At 44.0% G+C, this 21,853-nt stretch overlaps 1 protein-coding gene across 12 annotated transcripts in view; it reads right to left on the bottom strand.

Moving 5' to 3' along the window:
* macf1a (microtubule actin crosslinking factor 1a) overlaps positions 1–21,853 on the bottom strand; it is a 202,991-nt gene that overhangs the window by 29,930 nt on the left and 151,208 nt on the right. For all 12 annotated transcript variants that reach the window (XR_008384522.1, XM_053612352.1, XM_053612358.1 and 9 more), the window contains 6 exons: positions 21,184–21,422; positions 20,928–21,057; positions 19,996–20,195; positions 16,983–17,490; positions 15,707–16,701; positions 15,052–15,552 (listed from right to left, as the gene is read on the bottom strand). Coding sequence is in view for 11 of the 12 variants with exons in the window: in XM_053612352.1 (XP_053468327.1) it covers positions 15,052–15,552; positions 15,707–16,701; positions 16,983–17,490; positions 19,996–20,195; positions 20,928–21,057; positions 21,184–21,422 (2,573 nt within the window). In the remaining variant the exon portion in view is untranslated. The remainder of the gene's footprint in view (positions 1–15,051; positions 15,553–15,706; positions 16,702–16,982; positions 17,491–19,995; positions 20,196–20,927; positions 21,058–21,183; positions 21,423–21,853) is intronic.

The following is a 21,853-nucleotide window of genomic DNA, read 5'->3' as shown; positions in this document are numbered from 1 at the left end:
CACACACACAAAACTAACCCATGGATCTAACGACAATGCATAAGTAATAACGAAATCAATAATGAAATATAGTATTTCAAGATGACATGGGATCACAAAATACATTCTAGTAGGAGAGAACGTAAAAGAGTATTGTTTTTCTTCTCTTGAATAAGTGAAATATTTTCTCCCTCATTTTCCTGATCATTTTTTCCTCTCATTCCTCTAGACACTCTAGTCTTCTTAAGCCTCAGTTAATTACCTTCATTTTTAACTTTATTTGCTTTTTGTAGTCCCCAGGCTAAGGACAAATTTAATTTCTGACCTAAAAACACAAATCTTTATCTCCAGAAGTCAAAAACAAGTAGAAAAATAATGTAGACCAGATAGTAAATAATGCCAAGTCTTAACACGTCCTGTCATTTGAAAGTTCGGGAATAGAACGTTTTATGGCTCCGATAAAATCACTCTACAAACTGGAACAATGAGCCAAACATCTGAATAGTCTGATTATATATTCAGTAATCAAATCTGTACTGAGGGGGTCCATGGAAATTGTTTTAAAGATAGAGGGGTCCCTTGCTGTAACATTTTTTGAGAACCTGTTTTAGATGGTTGTTTGTTAAATTGCACTGAGCCAAACTGTTTCGAATCCCAATCCATGAGTTCATATCTGGCGGAGAGCTTTGATATTGTTGAATTTGTGCTGACCTGTGTGATTACGTGTTTATGAGTGTGTGTATGTGGTTGTCAGGCTTGAAGCCCTGGCCTCTCTTTGCCCCCAGCAGTCTCCTGACACAGGTGCTTCCCACGAGCAGTGCAATCATTTTCAAAACAGTCAAATATGCCTGCATTAAAATTTCCCATAACACAAGCTCTCTTTCTGATCACCTGCCCCTCCCGTTCTATACAGGTTGCTTGTTTGTCTCTACTTTCTCATGTCTACCTGCAATACACTTTTGTACAGCAGCGTACGTTTTGAGATGAGATCAACTTTCCTCTGTCCTTTCCCTGGTTAATAATTTTATTGCCCACGCTTATCATGAGCATTGCCAGGTGTTCAGCCATAGAGCCATTTTATTCCATGAATGACTGGTCTGTGATCACACCCCAGAGAGTTTCCCATCCCATCCCATCTCAAAACAGCCATAACTTAACTATGCAATTTCAGTGACTGTTTCAACCCCAGAGTTTGCCTTGGCACAATACATGCATTTCCTCTGAGTTAGGTGCCCACCCCTCTGGTGTTGCAAGGGAAAGTTGAATCACAGAGCCTAGGACTGATAAGCTTGGCATGTTCTTATCATCTATTTATATTCTCAACAACTTTTTACAGTGTTTGTGTGTTACTGGCAACAGCAACTCCCCTAAAAAAAAACAAAAAACCTCAGTGTTTATTTCTCACTTCCCTATCTCAAAATCAAGGCCTTCATACTGCGGCAAGCAGGAGGGCTTTTGACAAGAAAGGGGTGGGGTAGGATGAGGTTTGGGGTTGTAGGTTTATAGCAGAAAGGTGTGGGGGATGGAGATTTATAGTTGGTTTTGCTTTAAAGACAGATGCTCCTTAAGAGATATGTTCTCTTGGCCTTTTTCGTTCCTCTCCGAACAACCCCCAACAGATATTAAAAGTTTAAAAGTCAATTTGCTTGCTGATTCATGCTAGTCACTCAGTAATTATAATGCTCTCTGCCCATCACTGATAGGTGATTATATTTGGGGGTCAATAGAGGCAGTGACTCTGCAGAAAAGCAGAGTCGCCATGCTGAGCTACGGCTAAATGAAATGTGGATGGACAGCCAGGCTTGGCCATTACTTAGAAAAAGTAATGTAATAACAGGAGCACATCAGGTCTATATCAGCCAGACACATGACACACACCATAGCAACTATAACATAGAGCAGACACCCGACCAGTCATAGCAACCTAAGAGACAGTCCAACACCGGCATATAGATCATTTTCAAAATCGTAAGCAAAATAGCATCCATCTCTGTCGCCCTCATATACAAACCTATTCTCTAGTTCTCCATCACTAAGGCATTTGGAATATACAATGTCCTTCATGCGCACCATGCAGAAACAAATATCTGCACAAATGTGTGTACATTTGTAAACAAGTGGCCAGACCACAGATTTTCTGTATATGAAACCACTGTACATACACTATACAGATGGCCATGCTTATTTTCAAGAAATAAAAAAGCAATTCACAAACGTAAACATGCTTCTACACTGACTGAAAAGTGTGGCTGAAGTCAAATTAAAATGTGTACCTGTTTGTATAAACCGCATTTAGGCAGTGCAAATACAGATCCATAATGTGGTCATGGATGTACAATTACATGCTACCGCTCACACAGAGAGGTCAGAAAGTGGACCTATACCTAGTTACCCAACAAACAAATGGTACCATAGTAGTAGAAGTTCTATTAAACATAAGGTATAAAAAAAAAATACAAGCAAGTTTCTTCTTGATGGTATAGTAACAGTAAATAGTTATTGAACATGTATCTAACTAAAATAGGTCCAGTAAAAATGGACATCTTTTCCATTAAGATGTTTATTACACTGGCTTTTACCTCAATGTTAAAGCATGCTGATACTGTCGTTTCCTCATCTGGATGCATCAATCGACAAGTGCCGTCTTTTTCATCACATGGTTCAGCAATTTCTTGTTCACACTGGTTTTCACTAAAAAGTCTATATAAGAGACCTGGTTCAAGTTGCTCCCACTGATCTTGACATGGGGGCACTGAAACTGGTCTTGACCCATCTGAGTCCCAGTCACTATCTTCATTCATCAACCCTAGAACAAAATCCACGCCAGATTGGCTAGTCTCAGATTCTGAGTCCAAGTCTCGACAGTCCTCACCGGCAGAACCCCCATCAGACACTAGAGGGAGACGCTCAGGAGCTGCCAGGTACACAAAACTATCAGAGGATATAAAAGACCCCTCTTCTGGATCAGGGCAAGGTTTAGGAAGGGGACTAGGAGGAGTAGATTCCATAAGTGGGGATGGAGGACATTCCTGAGAGTATTGTGATGGCACTGCCACTGCCAAGTAAACAAAGCTGTCAGTGGGAACCGCTGAATCTGCATCTTTGTTGTCATGAGTTCCCACACTTGACTCCTTGTTTATAGTTGATTTGGAGATTGGGGAGTGGGGAGGAGATTGATTGTTGTTTGAGGGTACACTTACTAGAAGGTCTGAGGTATCAGATTTTGGGGGACTTGAGGTCCTCTGGACCTCATGTGTGAGCTCGCACTCCGGTATAGGCATGTCCTCAGCAGTAAAAACCTTTTCAGCTACTGCTGAAAGTTCTTTGTACGTCTCCATAACTAACAACATCCCTTCTTTGTCAGAATTCAACTTAACTGAACCAGTGGGATCCAATTCCTCAAGAGATTCCACATTACTGCTACTGCCCTCAGTGTCCTTTTCTAAATTACTGTTTAAATCAGAAGTTCCAAGAGACAGCTGTATTATGTCCTCTTTTAAATCAGACTTGCACATATCGGACTCATGGTCACTGTTTTCTTCAGATAGTTTATCAGGACTTGAATATAGGTCTTTATGACTCACTGAGGTATAGACTACATGCACCTTGTCTTTCACCTCCTCATCTGCCTGCTCTTGTTCAGATAACCCTCCACTGCCCAGGTCTGAATCAGTTTCTCGTCTTTCTTCTTGTGTTGTATCTGACAGAGTAGTTCTGTCCAGGTGGGATGTCTGAATTCCACTGGATTCAGATTCCAACAAAAGCTCATCCAAAGTGCATACATCAAGCATAGGTGTGGTGTGATCCTGTGGAAAGCTGGCGTTAGCATCACTATCATAATAACTTTCACTAGCAGTCCAACTTTGAGTATCATCAGTAGCCTTGCTGGAAAGATTCTGATCTGTTCCCAAACCAGATTTCTCATTCTGATATGGCTCTAACTGATTTATATGATCAGTGTTCTTTGTGAGGCCAGCTTTATCCCCGTTATGCTCAACCTGATCCTCTCTCTCCTCCTCTTCTTCTTCTTCCTCCACTCTGGGTAGGGTATGGCATGCAACCAGGGGATCAGTAGGGGTAGACACTAAAGCTGATTCAAGACTAGATGCCTCCTTTCTTTCCTCCTCCTCAATACACTGTCTCTCCAATTCCAGAAAGAGGTCAACTGAACCATCCTCTGAACTTGGGTAAGGAGAAACACTGGCAACTTCTGAGCCACCAAAACCTACTGGAGGGGTCAGAAGAGACCTGTAATCTGATGTACTGAGCTGTTGCGTCTCCCAGTCCTGCAGCTCAGATTCCTCCCCCACTACTGTCCAGGAAATATTGCTTGTTTCATGGCTATCCAGCTTTAACACCACCTGCCAGTTCTTTTCCTCCATCTCCAGCCGTTCATTTTCTTCTCTCTCCTGCACCTGTTGTTTCTCCTCATCCTCCTCCAGCTCTTTCAAGATTCTAAGCTCATCTTCCTCAAAACGAAGTTCTGAAGCAGTCCGCTCTCGTAGTTCACCAGTAGGAGGGGGCCATCCCAAAAGGCCTTCTGCACCCCCTTCTTGGCTGAGACACGGGGAGAGTGGTAGGCCTCCATAACTCAGTCCCTCCCCCTCCTGCAGGAAAGGTGAGGGGGGATCCAACAGGTACAATGACTCTTCATCCAGATCACTGTCCTCTCCTAGCAGAGGAGGCAAAGGTGGCAGTATTGGCAAGTTATGTGGAACTACCCCATGCACAAATAACCTTTTACCACCTCTTGCAGTACGAGGCCAGGTGCGGGCTTTAGTGGGAGGGCAAAATACAGGTTTTGGAGGTATCAGTGGGGCAGTATCCTGATCATACTCCAGGAATGGTGAGTCCCTCTCCGAGTCACATATTTTATTTGCAGCAATATTCCAGTGTTGGGGTTGTTCTTCTGACACACTTCTAACACAAAGTAAGGGGGTTGCTGTTGGCTTACTCTTCTCACCACTTCTCTCAACCTGCTTGTGGATCCCAGGGCTGGGTTGTAGAGAGCTAGCAGTATCCTGTTTTGTTTGGAGAATTGGAGCAGTCTGTAAAGCTGGTCTTTCTTTAGAAGGAGAAGGCATGGGCTTAATTTGTTTTGGGTGATGAGGGTGCAACTTGGGGGACTCTTTTTGCTTGACTGGATGTGGTGGATGGGAAGACACTGGGGTGGGTGGAGTGAGGGCTAGAGAGCTGGAAACCAGAGGGGTGTGAGGGCCACCAGAGGAGACAGGAGGACTGTAAGGAGGAAGAGGTGGGGTGGATATGGAGGAGGCTGGGGCAGTTAATAAGGAAGGTAATGGATGGAGAGGTGAAACTGGAATTCCTGCCCCAGATAAACGTTTCTCTCCACTCTCTACAGGCGAAAGCTCTAGCCGCTCAGCAAACTCAGGATAAGTTGGAGGCATAAAGGCTTTCCAGGAGCGCCGATTTGGGTTATCTTTTTTGTCACCAACATGATGCCGCCGCTTGGTCACTACAGCTGCCCCAACAGCAGCTGAGTTTGATGTAGGAATAATAATGCTAGAGCCAACACCCCCCACAGATGGCATGCTTTGAGGGTCACCAGTTAGCTTGAGAGCATCAAAAATGACTCTTTCGTCTAACTTTTTTACCCCTGCATCAGCAGACCCCCCTCGTGCCACAAACACTCCACCAATGTCAGCTCCTAAAGTCCCATTGCTGGAAAGTGTGCTTCCTTCCCCTCCTCCAGAGCCCAAGGTGCTACGAGATGGCTGGCTAATCTTAGAGCCCTGGTCAATCTGCTCATTAATCCGCATGGTGTCATAGATGGATCGCTGCGGTACATAGCAGTCCTCAATATAAGCTTCCTCATCATCACCCTTCTTAAGACACCTGGGATTTTGTCGCAAACAGTCTGGCCGGCTCAGAGGCTTCCCCATCCCATAAAAATGTGCCCTCAAGGGGCTGGGACGGGGCACAAACTATTCCACAAATAAACCCTCCAAAGTCAGTTTGTTGCTGAAATTACTAGTAACTGAAGCCCTCAAGTCTTAGATGTCCAATTATTTCTAATAAACATTGATCCAAAAAATCTCAGTATAACGTTAGGATACTTATAATCCACGGCAAATAATCATAAGCAGAGAAGGATTAGAGTCTGTGGCTCTAATATACAATGTTATTCCTGATCTTTCCTGGATGGAGCACATAAAGGAAAATGTCTCAGTCCAACTGACACACATCTTCTGCAACATATTAATTAGTCTTTGTTTAAAAGGCATGCAAGCAAGTAGGAGAAGGAGGAAACTCAGTTAGTTTCTGTTTCAGAGGTCCAAAGTCCAGAATAGAGTGATAACATTCCATGTAGTTTGCATCCCTTTTGTTCTCTCTCTCATTTCATTAGAGTCCTCTTCTTCACAGCCCTTTCCCCAACTTCCTTGCAGCTACTTCCTTTTGAGTCTCTCTGTCTCTAGCACAACAGGAAAATCAGAGAGGTCTTTGCTGTTTCAAAGAGAAGCAAAGAAAGGCTCCTTTTAAGGTGAGAACTCCATACTCTGTTGCATAAAAAGATGTTGAGGAAATGCAAAGTGTCCATCAAGTGATTTTGTCTCTCATCATAATGTTCCTTCAAGCACGTTCTATTCCCTTAAAAAATAGTCTAGAATTCAGATAGGCAATGGGGACATTTTGTCTTAAATTTTTTTTTTGTGTCCAGTCAGATGACTGGCATGAAAATATGCTTCTTAATACTGCAGGAGACTCACTTGTCAGACAGTCCGTCGCTGTTTGTAAATTTCCCTTGTCCTCTTTATAATCCAACAGAGCTGGAAGACCAGTCCAAATCAGAGTTCAGAATACCCTGTTTCATATTACATTTCCTTTCTGTAATGATGAAGTCTTGATACTTTAAATGAATGAAATCCACACCATCTTTAAGTCTTTTTCAAAAACAAGAACAAAAAAAAAACACAAACCAGGGTATTAATCATCGTCTCTGATCGCTTCTATATTCCTCTCATCCAGAGTGAAGTGAAAATCGGTGAATCCAAATGACAGCCATGTCCAGAGGGGTTGCGTTGGAAGTAACTAGGGAGAGGGTGAAGGATTCAGCCTGATCCAGACAGCAGAGAGCATAGAGTTGTGGGACTGTATCCAGAGGGCAGAGACGCAGACAGTACCTCGCACCAAATGCACCCTTCCACTCGGGGCACTCTGCTTTTCAGACAATCCCCATACGCACTCCTCCTCTTCCTATCTTCCTCTTTCTCTGATCGACATGGGAGCACAAGATGATGCATGCAGGCTCAGAGTTCTTCTTTTCCTCTTTTCTACTAGTGCAGAATCTCTCAGTGTTCTCGGGCCACTGCGCTGTTGAAATGGTTTGCAGCTGCTAAAAAAATCTCCCACTTTTCCTCTCCCTCTCTCTCTCTCTCACACGCACACACTCCCTCTCTCCCTCCCACTTCCACTCGCTCACTCTCATACTCTCGCCTCCCTTTTTCTCCCTCTGTTTTTGTTTGAATCCATCTCCGTTTGTTCTGTTTCCTGCTCTGGCATTAAAACACAGGAAGTGCTCCAATCATGCCGGTTTCCTCTTCCAAAAAAAACCACACAAGACCAAGCTGAGAAATGGAGGCTGAGATAAAGCTTTTGATAGGAGGGGCCAACCTACCAAGGGGAGTGACTAAGCAGGGAATTTGATGTGTTTCAGCAGAATCACTGGCTTATAGGATCAAATCAGCTCATACTGATGACTATATAACTTCTGCAATACATATTACAGTTTCACATATGACTCATAGTTTGTGATCTAGACCTAATACTCCCAGAAAGAAAGCACTAGCAATACAAAAAGAAAGAATCAAAAGGCACCAACCCACAGGCATAAAAACTCTAGGGAAACAAAGAACAAGAGAAAGAGAGATACACAGGGAGAGAGGAGATGAAAAAAATGGATGGATGACTGTGAGTGGGTAGGGTGTTAGTATGCAGGAAGTAAAGAGGCTTATCAATAACGGCTACCCTTTTCTCTGGCATATGTGTTTGCGGAAGCAAAAATCCCCTACTCATTCTCTTCTTTCAGCTCCTCCTTCTTTTTTTTTCTCTTCCAAATAGCCACTCTGTAATTGAACAAAACAACAAGGGAGGACACACAGAAGTCTACAATATTCAAAGTCCCCACATGTGCATTCTCGTCTTCTGCTCTTCTGTAACCCTATCCAGCCCTGAACAGAGAATGCCGGGGGGGGGGGGGGGTCTGCTTTACAATGAAAATGAATAGACACTGAGAGACAGCAGCAGCAAACGAAAAGTTTATGCACGAATGCCATTCTTTTTGTGTTGGTTTTGTCTTGTGTCTCAGGCTGTCCCCGTTTTATTTTTCTATTTGCTCTTCTTTCTTCATTGCCTGTCCTTATTCGGTCGGTGCTGGAGTATGTATAAAGAGCTCTGGCAGAGAGCAGACACTGCACTAACGCATGCTTGCTTACCCTCCCACTCACTCTCCATTGCCGAGTCCCAGACACACGCACATGTATAGAAGACACACACACACACACACACACACACACACACACACCACAGTTGCTCCGTGAATCACCCACACTGTCCGTGGTCTGCGTGTCCAACAAGCTAAATACTTTCTTTTTCAATTCTTTTTCAACCTTCCCTTGCTGTCTTTCTTCCTCTCTCCCTTTTTCTTTCTGTCAGTCTAGTTGCAGCTGTCATGCTTGCTTCCAAGACAAACCTCCAGTGGAAACAAAAGGGGTTTGTCTGTCTCTCGCCCTCATGCTTGCTCTATTTCTTTCTCCCTCAGCTCAAACTGACCATACACACCGCCATGATGCCCCAGTGGATTCAATTATATATTAATAAACGTACATCCCTACCATCATGGAAAATCAGGAGAGAAAATAAAATGGGGGAAAAAGAAAAAAACAAAACAAAAAAAAACAGTGATGAAGAAATTATGTGATTCATCATATTTTGGCAACATATTCACTCTAAAAAAAAACCCAACGAACTAAAATTCTACAAAGGGAGACTATCAGTTGCATGTTGTAGTGCAAAACCAGCCTCAATCTGTATATAGTATAAATGCGATCCTTTTAACTCACTTTGTTTAGTTAAAATTCAGTACCTGACCCTGTGTCCACCCCCTCCCCCTTTTCCCTTAGTCAGTCACTGACTGCTCATTTGGCTTCTAGTTAAAAAGTCACAGTCCTGACTCAGACAGGAAGAGGGAGGGCTCAAGCCCAAAATCCCCTAAAACAGACTGACTGGAATAGTGTGTTACAGCTTTTGTCTCCGATAGAACTACGCTACAAAAAAAAAAAATGAACAGGCATTAATCTACCGTAAACACAAGGGGGCAGAGAATGCTATTGACTTCACAGTGCAGTTTGTTTGCTTTAGGACAGCACCTGTTGATCCTGTTCTCTCCATCTCCTGCCTGCTCTTGCTTCCCCATCCCCCCCCCCCCCATAAAAAAACACTGAGCACGGACTCTATTTACTCAACAACTGAAACAAGCTCAAAATTATTGTATTTTCAACATGCTTTTATCTCGCAAATGCTCCACACTCCTTCTCCCCCCACCCCTTTTGCTCTTTGTGGTATCTAAGCACCCTAGGAGCTGACACGCCCCCTTTTTTCTCGATCTCAGCAGAAGTTTCATAATTAACCCGCAGGCTTTACCTGAGCCCCCTCAATGTGTGCATTGTTCTCCTCTTTACCAGACACAAAAGCAAACCAGGGAAGCCAAATAAAAGCACAATCGACTCTTCTCATTAAATTAGAAAATAGGATTTCTGTTCGAATTTCTTACCGCTGTGTAATTGTCGGGAATTGTAAATTACACCGCAAATGTTTTATACGGAACTGCGTGCTTTCTTGTAACTGGTTGATTGATATTTAATACGGTGTTCATGAAGTAGTTCAAAGAGAATGAGAAATGGCACAACAGACATAACTCCTGTTAACCACCCTGAAAATCACGGTCATTACGACAATTATTAAACTGCCTATTCATTGCAGACATCAAGAAGGCTCTGCTGTTTGTGCAAAGTGCTTTATTTATTTCAGTTGGTGAGCTAATAGAGTGTGGCTGAGAGGGAAAAGCGGGCTATGCTATGGAATGCCACAGTAATTCACAACAGCTGAAACAATACCAGGCAATGGGAGAGGCAACACACACAAACACTCTCTCTCTCTCTCTCACACACACACACACACACCCCCAACCTAGCTGGATATCGCTTCGGTAGAGTCAAATTAGCAAAATTAAAATCATCAGCTTGTTCTAATCGTGTTATGCTAATCTAATCAAACCCTGAGAACAAAGACAAAAGGGGAAAAAAAATTAAACAGGCACAACAAAATCATATTAAATTCTAATGGATTTCATTGCTAGGTGTTTCACGCAAGGAAGGATCTTCCCGGGAAAGAATGAAGACTGCATCAGCGTGCCATTATACATCATTAGGAGGCACTCAACCCAGAAATTTGGCTTCTTAACCATACAGCTGGAAGAAGCCAAAGTTATAATCGACATGTCCTCATAACCATCAGGTAGCCAGCAAAGAAAAGGGATTTCACTAGACATTTCAAAAGTGGAATAGCTCTATACACAAGTACTATTTACCTTATGGTCTTATGAGACTGTAATTTCAGCAGCCTTTTAAGATCATCATCTCCTCTCATAGAATAAAACCTAGGCTGAATTCTATACCAGAATTCAGATTATATGAGGAAGATCCTCTAACGAAAGACCTTCAGTTTATCGCTAAAAACTGCTTACGTCAATCAGAAGAAAATGAAAATGGGGTCAAATAAACAGAAACGAGCTCTGTGCCTTTAATAAGGATCCCCCCCCCATTCGTTAGCATGTTTTGCTTATGTTGTGCCATTGCAACTAGCATATCCATAGCTGTTCAAAGCGTTTTGCATTATCCTATATCGTCCACCTTTTAGATGAGTGTCATAGCAGAGGGCAGACAAAATGATCTGACACAGCGAGAACTTTCAGTCAGATTTCAGTGGCTGCGACGGCACTAGATCAGCCGCTGGTGAGCACATCGCGTTATGCTAATGATTCCAAGAACACCGATCTCAACTCATGACCAAATCGTCCTTTTAATTCTTCTTTAACGACGTGCGATTTTTGTCTGTGACAGCAAAACCATATAGTGTAAAACCAGCTTTAGACCACAATACAAATTAAAGGGCATTTATCCAAAAGCATCCACACCATAAAACCCAACTCTTACAAGCCCAACACAGCCCAAGCATTTTTGCAAATCATGTACACAAGTATTACAAGTGACTGAGTGCATCTGAGTTAAAGGAAAGCCCTGGGGGTTTGGGGTAGGGGACACAAAGGCCTTGACACATCCCCTGACCTTGTTATGCTAGAGGAACACAGAAAAAGCAAAGCGACTGACAAAAATAGGAGTACTGTGTGTAAAAGGAGTAAGAGTAAGTTATAGCAAGCAAGAGTGAAGACAGCATGCTGCGCTCGGCTTGATTTAGAAGCTATTCACCGGTTCTAACCAGCCCTGTACAGGAATGCCCAGTTGGAAAGCGCCTTTTCTCTGTGTCTGCGTTTCACAGCCCACCCTATTTCTCCAGGCTCAGCTGCTCCACTGTGGTGGGATGCAGACACACACAAGTGCACACAGGGCACGGGAATTTTAAGGAGACCACCACACCCTGTATGTGTGTGTGAGATTATGTTTGTGAGGGGTCGAGGGTAGGGAGACAGCTGAAATTCCGAACGCTCCAAAACAGCCCGGAATTAGAAATATCGTCCCGCACGGACATGAAGCCACACTCCCACACACTCTACACACACCTAGTGCATGTGCATTAGGCTATGGTTTGAACAGGGGCACACTGACCTGGCATCTAAAGCACTCAGTGTGGTATATACATATGTTTAGTCAGGAAAAAAAAAAAAAAAAAAAGACCTCCAGAGTAGAAAATACTGGTGAGACGATTCATGGTGTTAGGACCCAACCCATTATTCAAATCACTCCCATAATGCCGTGGGGTGCTCTATATTAAAAATGACACCTTCTCATCATGTGTGCTGACCTACCAGCCAAGGCTCATCACAGGCCTTCATCAAGTGCACAAACAGGTCACCTCAAATACAAAAACAGACACACAGACACACACGCCTGGCTTATTTGGGTTTATCCTGCCTCCCCCTCTCTCTAATCTCAGCGATGACATCACTACTTTGGATTGGGTGTCTCTGAAATGGAGTCTGGCTTGCATGAGAGGAGGGGGAGGATGGGAGTCCTTTTTTTTTTTTTTTCCATGGCAGACAGGCTTTCTGGCCCGCCGAATTACCTTCGTGCGTGTCGTTGTAAGTGAAATGGGGGTGGGGGCGTATAAGAGTGGGCGAGTATAAGAAAGGGGCCCAGACAGGATGGAAAAATATAGAATAGACAGCCAAGGAGGACGAAATAAGACTTCAAAGAAGTTTCTCCTCATCCTTCTCTCCTTCTAGTGTGCAAGACCCCATTCTAGAGGTTTTCTAAAAATACCCCCATGCACACAGACCATCTTTCTTAACTTACAGTAGCAGCCTGGCCTCCTTAATTAGCACTATTTACAGAGGCGTGTACAGATTTTTAGACACGAGGTGCCAATGAGCACACTAAAAGGAGGCACCAGCTAAGTAAGTATTACATATAATTACGCTTTTGCAGAATATCTGAGTTGTTCCTTGGTGCAGGATGAATGGCCACAGAATGACATCACAGTTTTGGCTTTATAGTTACTCTATACTTCTTAATACTCAAAAGGATTTTGTCAAAATATAACACATCAAGGATGATTTACATCAAGCAGCTGGACCAGGCAAACGTAAATAAGTTTTAACCTTTGGTAAATGTGGTGCTACTAAACGCAACTATTGATATCATATCATTAGCGTAACCACACCCCTAATGATATGATCTCAATAGTTGAGTTTAGAAGTTATGATATGACCTTGATAGTATGATGAAGTTGCCCCAATCTGTTTATATCAAACTATAGTGTGTACTGTCAGTATTTCTACATGACATGACTGATAACTTCTTGATAAAGTTTCACCTTATTGACTTTCCTTGTGTAATCTTATTGTTGTAAATATTCTAAAAAGAAAAAATAATTTAAAAAGTTTGAACCTTTGGTAAATGTGGTGCTACTCTTTTGCGATTATATCTCAGTAAAACTCAAGATCATGATGCACACCACGTATAATGGCAAGATCTTCCTACATCATGCTACGCAAACCCAGCTCGTCACATACAACTTTTCTCTTATTGCATTGCCTGTTTGCCTTCAGCAACTCGGCCCTCCAGCCTGCTGGGAAAAGGGAGAAGGTGGGGGCAGAGGAGCACGAGTGTGTACAGTAGCTGACACTGTTATTAACAGGAACAGTAAATCTGAAAGGAGTCTTAGACGGCAGGAATTTCAAACAAAAGGAACACCAGAAAGACGAGACAAAGACCAAAGAAGAGGCGCAAGTAAGAAATCAAAGTGCAAGGAAAGCAGAAGCAGTAAAAGTGCAGTGAAAGACTAGAACATTCCACAGCTGAAGTACAGCTTGGTTGAAGCGTTAAGCTCTCTGCACAACCGCTCTGCGCAAGTTCTAATTAGTAACAGGTGAATTTTCAGATATGCATGACAAGCTGCCAGTGGATCTAACGCGAAGCCAACTGGGCGAGTCGGAACTAGTCTGACGCAGAGACAGTGGGAAGACGCATCGTTCCAGTGATTAGTTCGGCTCTCGGATTTAGCTCCGTGTCCGTCAACACGGTGACGGGTCTAATGAGCTCTCGTTGGCGGTGTCTAGCTGTGGCGAACAGGAGCAGCTCCAGAAAAATAATTCATAACAAATGACTTTAAGAACGCTACGCCATATTGTCCAGCCACACCAGATTTACATGCCATATTACTGCACAGTTCCTTCAATGGAAATAACGCAGCAAGGTGAGCTGCTTTAAAAGAAGTCGCTGATTCACTCTCCTCCTGCACTAAGAATGCACCTCAAACCTCCACTGTGCCTCTCTTACTCCCACCACATCTGACGCTCTGGAGGGGCATGAGTAAGATCCGGAGAGGGAATGATACAACATCAGAGGCACTATAAATACAAGTGCAAGCCAGGGAGAAAGTGAAGGGGTCATCATCAATCAGCCGAGGGGGTAACAAGACGAACGCAAGCTGCCTTCTCAGTAAAGCAGCAGGAGCGACTGGGTCATGCCGATTCCCTTCTCCTGCAGAGAAGCATGCTGAGACGTGGGCCCAGATGGGGGCTGAGAGTTGGAGGTGATTTAATAAAGAGGAAAGCTGTGATTCATTCCACAAACGCTTGACGGCCCTCACAGATTTGCCTGGTTCAGCTCGCCAAGTTCTTCTAGTGACTAGGTGATCGAATCTGAAAGTGTTTTTGCTTTTGAAATTTTTTTTTTTAAAAATGCTCGTTTTCAACCAACACTTCCATCAGTCTGAAAAACTTTGAAAAGCTCTGCATTTGCAGTGACTCTTTTCTCTAAGGGGACAAGTGAGCCAACGGTTTTTCCTTTAATTTGCCACCCATCTGTATGTTCTAAATGAAAGATAAAACTTGTAAAAAAAAAAAAAAAAAAAAAAAAAAAAACCTCCCAGCTGCTATCACATTAGAAAGAGCTCATTATGAAACTGGTGATAACATGGGTAGGTTCATGAAAACGTCTGCTGGTTCCCTGGAGTAGCAGGTATTTTGAGCCTAGGCTTGAAAACACCAGGCATAGCAATTCCGAGTGAAGAAATTATTGAACTGTTCTATACAACTGAACTGTATAGTGCAAATTATACTCGACTGAACTATCTGGATAAAAATGATCCCCATTTACTACGACAGCAGAGAGAAAAAAAAACATTATGCAAAGAGAAACTATTTCGAAACCGTCTTCAGCCCATGCCTCCGAATGAGTCACTAGCACTGTCTTCTCCTAGTGCTCAAAATAATTAAAAAAACAAAAAGACAAAACAAAACAAAAAAAACACGTTCGAAGGCACAGTATAGGTCATGGCAAAAACAAAGCTGTTTCAGCTTGACAAAGCCCCTACCTTAAATTCCTGGAGCTGTTGTCTGATGATGTCCACTTCAGTTCCCACTACGCCTTGTGCATTCAGCCCTTCCTCCGCCCGGCCAAGTAGCCCCTGTAGCTCCGTGAGGCGGGCGTAGAACTCCTTCACTCGCTCCTCAGCTTCTTCTATGAGTGCTAGGCGACCATGACCCCGCTCGGCCAGCTTAGCTGCCTGGCGACTCAGAGCCTCCGTCTCCCTCCTGAGAGCGAGGAGATCAGGGGAGCTACCCTCTCGCCTCAGCATGGCTGTGCAGGCACCGCCGTGGCCTTCAAGCTCAGTCCGCAGGGAGGCCAGACGCCCCAGGAATCCTCTTATTGCATCTGCCTGCGAGGCCAGGGAGTCCACGTCCCGCCCCACAGGGCTCAGGCTGTCCAGCTCGTCGTCCAAGTCCGCCAGGCGTGAGAAGACATCACGGACATGTGACTGGACTTCTCCTACGCCCTGCAGGCGTGACTCTAGGGAAGAGCAGCACTGCTCGATCTGTGTGACAGATAGCGAGGAGGAAGTTTTTACTCATAATTAAGCTCCTTTAATATAATTCAGTACCTCTATAAACCTATATTACGTAATTAAATCAAAGTTAGACTAAACCATAGTCACATTCACTGATTATTAGTCGTAACACACTCCTTACCTTCTCAGTCACTTCTCCAAACTCCCTCTCTGTGTCTTGAGCCTGTTGCACCAGCTTCTGTCCTCCATCTCCACTGTCTCCTGTCGTCTGAGGTGCGTCCTGGGCCAGCCCCTTGGCCAGATCCCGCAGATATACCACTTGTGGCTGTAGGGAGCCGAGAGCCTCCTGCTGGCTACGCAGGCGCTCCAGACTCTTGTTACTGCATGCCTGAGGGCCCAACGCCTCCTGAACCTCCAGCTGATGCTTGGCTGCCTCCAGTCTTCTCTCCACCGCCAGTCTACCATCTTCAAACTCTTTCAGCCTGCTGTTCAGCTCCTCCAGCTGAGCCATGCGTCCATGTAATCTCTCAGAGAGGCCATCCAGCCTGCGGTTCAGCTGAGCTTTCTCATCCCTCACCTCCTCTTCTCCAGTCCGGCTCTGCTCCAGGAGCTGGTCAGCGGCAGAATTCAGAGCCTCCAATAGGGGGCGACGGCGATCTAAGTCCAGGCCAAACTGCCTTGCTTTCTGCAGGGCTTCTTCAAGGGCAGCGGGCTCCAGAGAAGGTTGGATCTCGGACTCTTTCTGCTCAAACTCCTTCAGCCAGGGATCCAGTTCATCACGATGCTGCCTGTACTGTACGGCACGGCCAAGTGTCTCTTTGATATGTGCTTGCTTTTCTGTGAAGCGCTGGTTTGCTTCCTCCCAGTCCTGGCGCAGTTTGGTGAGTCGAGTCTGCAGACCTGAGCGCTCCTCTCCAGCAGGAAGTGATGCCAGGATAGATGCTCCCTCAGCCTGGATGAGCTCGTATGACCCTCGCTGTTGTGCCACACCACGCTGGAGCTCTTCTTGTTGGGCAAGGAGGGTTTGCAGAACTTCAGGTTGGCAGGGGAGAGGGTCAGACATGCTGGGTGTAATTGCAGCAGCCTGCCCATCTAACCAGGCACGGAGCTCCTCAAACATCTGCTGGAACTGCTGTGTGCTCGAGAGAGCAGCCTGCAGCTGGGACAGGCCATCGGCTGAAAACATGCAGAGACAAAGAAAACGTAATACAACAACTGTGTATCATTCAAGGATCCCATATTAATATCCAAATATACTACTGATGTAACTATATTACCAATTAATTATAAGTTGGAAATGACAAATCATGATTCTCTCAAAAGATTCAAAACATTATTCAGAAATGATTCCGTTTCAATTAAAAAAAGCAGGAAATACTGTGAAACGGTGGGGTTTCCGTCCCTACTAGAAAACGACTAGTCAGTTTTTAAGAACCCAAACCTCTATCCTGCCTCACCTGCTCTTTCCTCAAGGCTGTTGAGTGGGCCACTGACGCTCTCTAGTCTCTTATGCAGCTCTTCTCGGAGGTAGGGCTCCAGCACAATTTCGCTGAGCTCTGCACACAGCTGCTCTGCCTGGGCCAGCTGGTCTCTCCTCTGCTCGAGCTCTGAACGGATCTCTCCCGTCTCCTTCAGCCTCTGGCGCAGGGCCTCAGGCTGGGCACTAAGCGGGGCCTGGGCATCCAGCTTCTCAGCCAACTGGGACAAACTTTGGGACAGCTCCTTCAGCAGAGCCTGGAAGTCCTCGCTGGTGCCGTGAGCACGCTCGATCTGGTCGGAACGTCCAGACAGGCGAGAAGTCAGGTCCTCCCACTGCTGGGTGATGGAGGCCAGCTCCTGCTTCACCTCGGCTACATCCTGGCTGTCTCCAGAGCCCTGCACTTCAACAGGTGAGAGGATACCCTCTGCAGCCTGGGTCAGCTGGTCGAACTGGGCACGCCGTGTCTCAAATTCACGCAGCATAAACTGGGAGGGAAAGAAAGCAGGTCAAAGTGGATTTGGACACTAAGTTAGGGATATTCTTCCAAAAAAAATTTTTTTTTAAATAAATTACTGTTGTAGAGGTTTCACACAACCAAATAATTTAAATACATAGCGTCATATGATGTTATATAATGGCTTCTGTAGATAAGCCACTAAGATATGCTGCTGCTTTCTAGTCTTAGTCATTTCCTTACAGGAAAGAAAAGAACAGCTAGAAAACAGGAAATTGCAGAACAACTGGAGAGCAGGAAAAATGTACAGAGTGCAAAGGTTTGCATAACAGAAAAAAAAATCTTTTAATTTCATCACAACAAGGGTTACCCTAACCCTTAAACTCGGGCGATGCGCTGAATGAAATTTTATATTATATATGTCAGGTGTAAAATAAATACAATGGACTATCAATCAGGGGATTATCATTTGCACAGAAGAGACAAAGAAATAAACAATGCAATTTAGTGTAGAAGACAACGCTGAAAGAATGAAATGGATCATTCAGAATATATTCTTGCATTTCAGTGTGGTAAAAAAAAAAAATACCACAACATAAACACGCTTATATAGTATTTAGTGTGTAATGTTGAATTTATTAAAAAAAAACAAAAAAAACTAACCCCTCAACTACTAAAAAAAAACTTGACGCTTTGACGCCCCGTGTTTTACGTCTGGGTGCGAGCATGCTCATTGACAGCCACTGGGACATTAAACGTACCGAGGAAAATAGTCCCGGTGTGAACAGGGCTTAATGTTATACCTCAGGACACTCAACAAATTTCTCTATACCATTTCAAGCGCATCTTTACTCGCACAAAAACTATTTAATTTCCTCAGAATGTACAATTTCTGCACAGACTTCTTATAGACACAATCTGTATTTAGAGCAAAGTTCAAATTGTTATCAAAGAATCAATCCAAGGTATTTGAACTGTCCGTCCTCTTCGACCGCTTGGTTGTTGATTATAACAGGCTGGCATGTCTGCCCGTATTCCCCAAGACTGTAAACGATGAGCTCTATTGTTTTACTTTCATTAATAAATAAAGCACCATCCTGACACCACTGCAGTAAAATATCAACGTAACTCATATAAGACCTCTCCCAATTCATCATTAGTGCTATCATGGTCACATAGTATCAAATCTACTATAAAACTGGTACAGTTCATTAGCCGATATGATACTATCAGGAGGCAAACGTTGCTGTTTATTCACATCTCCGCCCATCATAATATTGAGGCTATTCCATTCTTTCTTTTCATCGCCAGCACTGAAGTGTCTTTCCGGTTTGGTTTTATACTCCTGCTTGGACTTCTTTATAATTGCCCTCAATTCACGCCTTTTATCTTTCAAAAGCACCATATCACATTTAATAAATGCAATCTTTTTCCTCACAAAGACACCTCTTCATTTCCTTTGGTCACCCAAACCTTATTATTTGGACAGACACATTACTCTCACAAAAAATGAATATATAACGTGATCGTCTCTGAGAGTTCATTTGCATCTGTACAGTTGTCAAAAAAAAAAAAAAAAAAATCCCAATCCGTATCATCAAAGCAGAGTCACAGTCTGTCATTACAAGCATCCGACCACTGTTTGATCTCCTTAACTACAGGTTTCTCCTGCTTAATTCTTGCTTTATTCTTTGGCAGGAGGTGTATGACATTGTGGTCTGACTCACCCAGTGGTGGTCTGCACACCGCTTTGTAGGCATTAGGCACGTTGCCAAAACATTGTTCAAGTGTCTGAGTGTGTCGAGTAGGACAGTCGATATAGTGTTGTAAACTTGAGAATTTGACAAGCTACAACGGTTAAAATCTACCAAAACAAATACAGGTTGATCCATAGAGCGTGAGAGAGTCTTGTTAAAACTCTTACTTAACCCGCAAGCTGCCTCCTCAAACTTCGGGCCTGGTAAATACGTCAGGACAATTGTAATCTGACCAAATTCTATTGGCAGATAAAAGAGTAGCTCGTAATCAGGGGTACATACCCGTTCACGTATGTGCATCTGAGTCACCCAGTTGTTACCAATGAAGATACACAGTCCTCCTCCGATTGATTTGTGACTTGTATTTTTATCCCCATCTGCTCTGATTGCAGTTCAATCCGGGAAGGGCGGCTTCAGTCCCTTCCTTGAGCCAGGTCTCAGTGAAGCAGATTAAATGACTTCTTTTTAAACTCGTCATCAAATTTTAATCTTTCACCTAATTCATCAAGCTTGTTGTTGTGGGATCGAACACTGGAAAGTGTTATATTAATGCTATCCAGTTTCTCCCTAATTCTTCCTGATAGGACAGGCTGGCAGATTTCTTCAAATCAGTTCTGGAGTCTGAGAAACTTTTTGAAAAAATTTTTTTTTTGCCTCCCTTTAAATTATCTTGAGCTTGCCTAATGTTTTGAATTGTTGTCTTGTTGCAGCGTACACCCACAAATGAACTCTAGATAATGCTCAAACACCCGCACTCGTGTGTGCACCCTTGTATATACCTGCACTTGTTGCTTCTGAGTGTTGAGCATGTTAGGGTCGATGCTCAGGGGACCCAGCACGCTCATCATCAGCTCCTTCTCTCGCAGCCAGGGACCGAGCTGACTGGCTGCTGATGCAAAGTTGCCCAGTCTGTCAGCACACGTCTCCAGTTCTGTCTGTCTCTGTGCTGCGGTCTGATTGGCTTTCTCCCATCGAGATTCTACGAAAAGAAGCAATGGTAAATGTGGTGGTGTAAAATAAACATAACAGCTAATCACGATGCCTCTTGAAATCATAACAACAGAAGCTGGGTACACGGGTAGCCATGGTAACGCAAAGATTCTGGGAAGCAGTGTAACCGTGAATAATCTTTTTTAGTAGGAAATACAGGGAATTAAGTTAAAAGGGACACAAAACAATCCATTCTAATTTAGTGTGTTTATGTACTGGCATCACAGAAGCGGAAACGCATATACAGGCAATCCTGGCAACAATACCATACTTGCCCTCATACTTTTTGAGTCATACATAGGAAGAGCGAGTCTGACACATGCATGTGGTTTCAATAAAGCACGAATTTTGCTTTGAGAATAATTTGAAGGCTTTGAGTCACACAAGAAACATAAAATATCACGGAGGACTAAAAGCTGTTCCTGGAGCTCACTCCATTCTCCTGCCTCCTCCAGTTCCTCCAACCTACGCACCATACCAAGCTTTTGTTCGATTTGCCAGAGGAGCTCTCAACCTTTTAGAAAAACTAAATCCCTTCAGCTTTAGTGCTGAACAAATATGCACATGAAACACCAAATGCATTCGAGGAATTTAATGTAAATGAAAACCAAACAGTGACCCTTTACAACATAGCTGTTGTAACAACAAGTGTGCGGTCAATAATATCATCATAATTTGTATTTTTCCCTTATTGCTCCACTCTGGGTAGTGATCTACTTACCGATGTCCTTTAGTTGTTGTTTCCAGATCTCTGCTTCAGGGGAGTCAGGATTTTCTTGTATCAGTTGCTTTAGGGTGTTCTTTAGGTCCTCAACTTTCCCAGAATGCTCTGCAAGTTCAGACAGCAAGGCCTGCATGGAGGGATCATAGTCATTATACTGATTATGCAACATTTGATGTCACACCAGGCTGCTAAAACTGCTGTGATCTGACCAATTATATAAACATCATCAGTTAGGTTTTCAGTCTGTACTCACCTTGTTCTCCCGGGCCTGGGCACGCACCACCTCAGGCCTCGAGGGCGATGCAGTCTGCCCCTGTGCCAGGCTCTGTTCCCGAGGACCCAGCCACTGGTGCAGAGCCTCAGAGTCTTGCCTGGCCTTCTGACACAGCTCCAGAGAAGCCTGCTGCTTGCTCTGCCTCTCCTGAAGATCCCCACCCAGCTGTTCATACCTGCTGTTCACGTCCGCCACCACCACCTGTATCTCCGTTAGATCTGGCGGGAAAGGCGTATAAGATAAATGATAACTGTATTAAAATGGAGCGTAGTATGTGGTGTTCATGGTGAAAACCCCATTTGTTCTACAGTTATCTTTTAGAATATAAGAAACAAGCCGAACGGACACAGACGGAAGCGGACACATGGCATTTCAAATTTATGAAAGCACGGTGACTGAGTGGCTGCAGTGTTTGCTTGATTTCCAGCTGCCAATGAGAGTCTGATGCAACGTTGGGTGTCAAAATTCTTTTTCGCCCACAAGTATCGTCCAGAAATCTGATCTCGGGGATTGGCGTTAACTGAACTCGAGTGTGGTCCGTTCCTAAGTTTTGGTGCCAAATAGTAGTCTCATGACGGAGCCCAGAATCAATCCTGGGTCTGTACTGGGTATGATGGGTAATAGACTGGGGACAGAGTGAAATAATGGG

This window comes from Ictalurus furcatus, chromosome 24, assembly GCF_023375685.1.
Source record: "Ictalurus furcatus strain D&B chromosome 24, Billie_1.0, whole genome shotgun sequence".
In the NCBI taxonomy this organism is placed as follows: Eukaryota; Metazoa; Chordata; class Actinopteri; order Siluriformes; family Ictaluridae; genus Ictalurus; species Ictalurus furcatus.
Note: the sequence above shows the minus strand (reverse complement) of the source record. Positions and strands in the feature narration are given on the sequence as shown.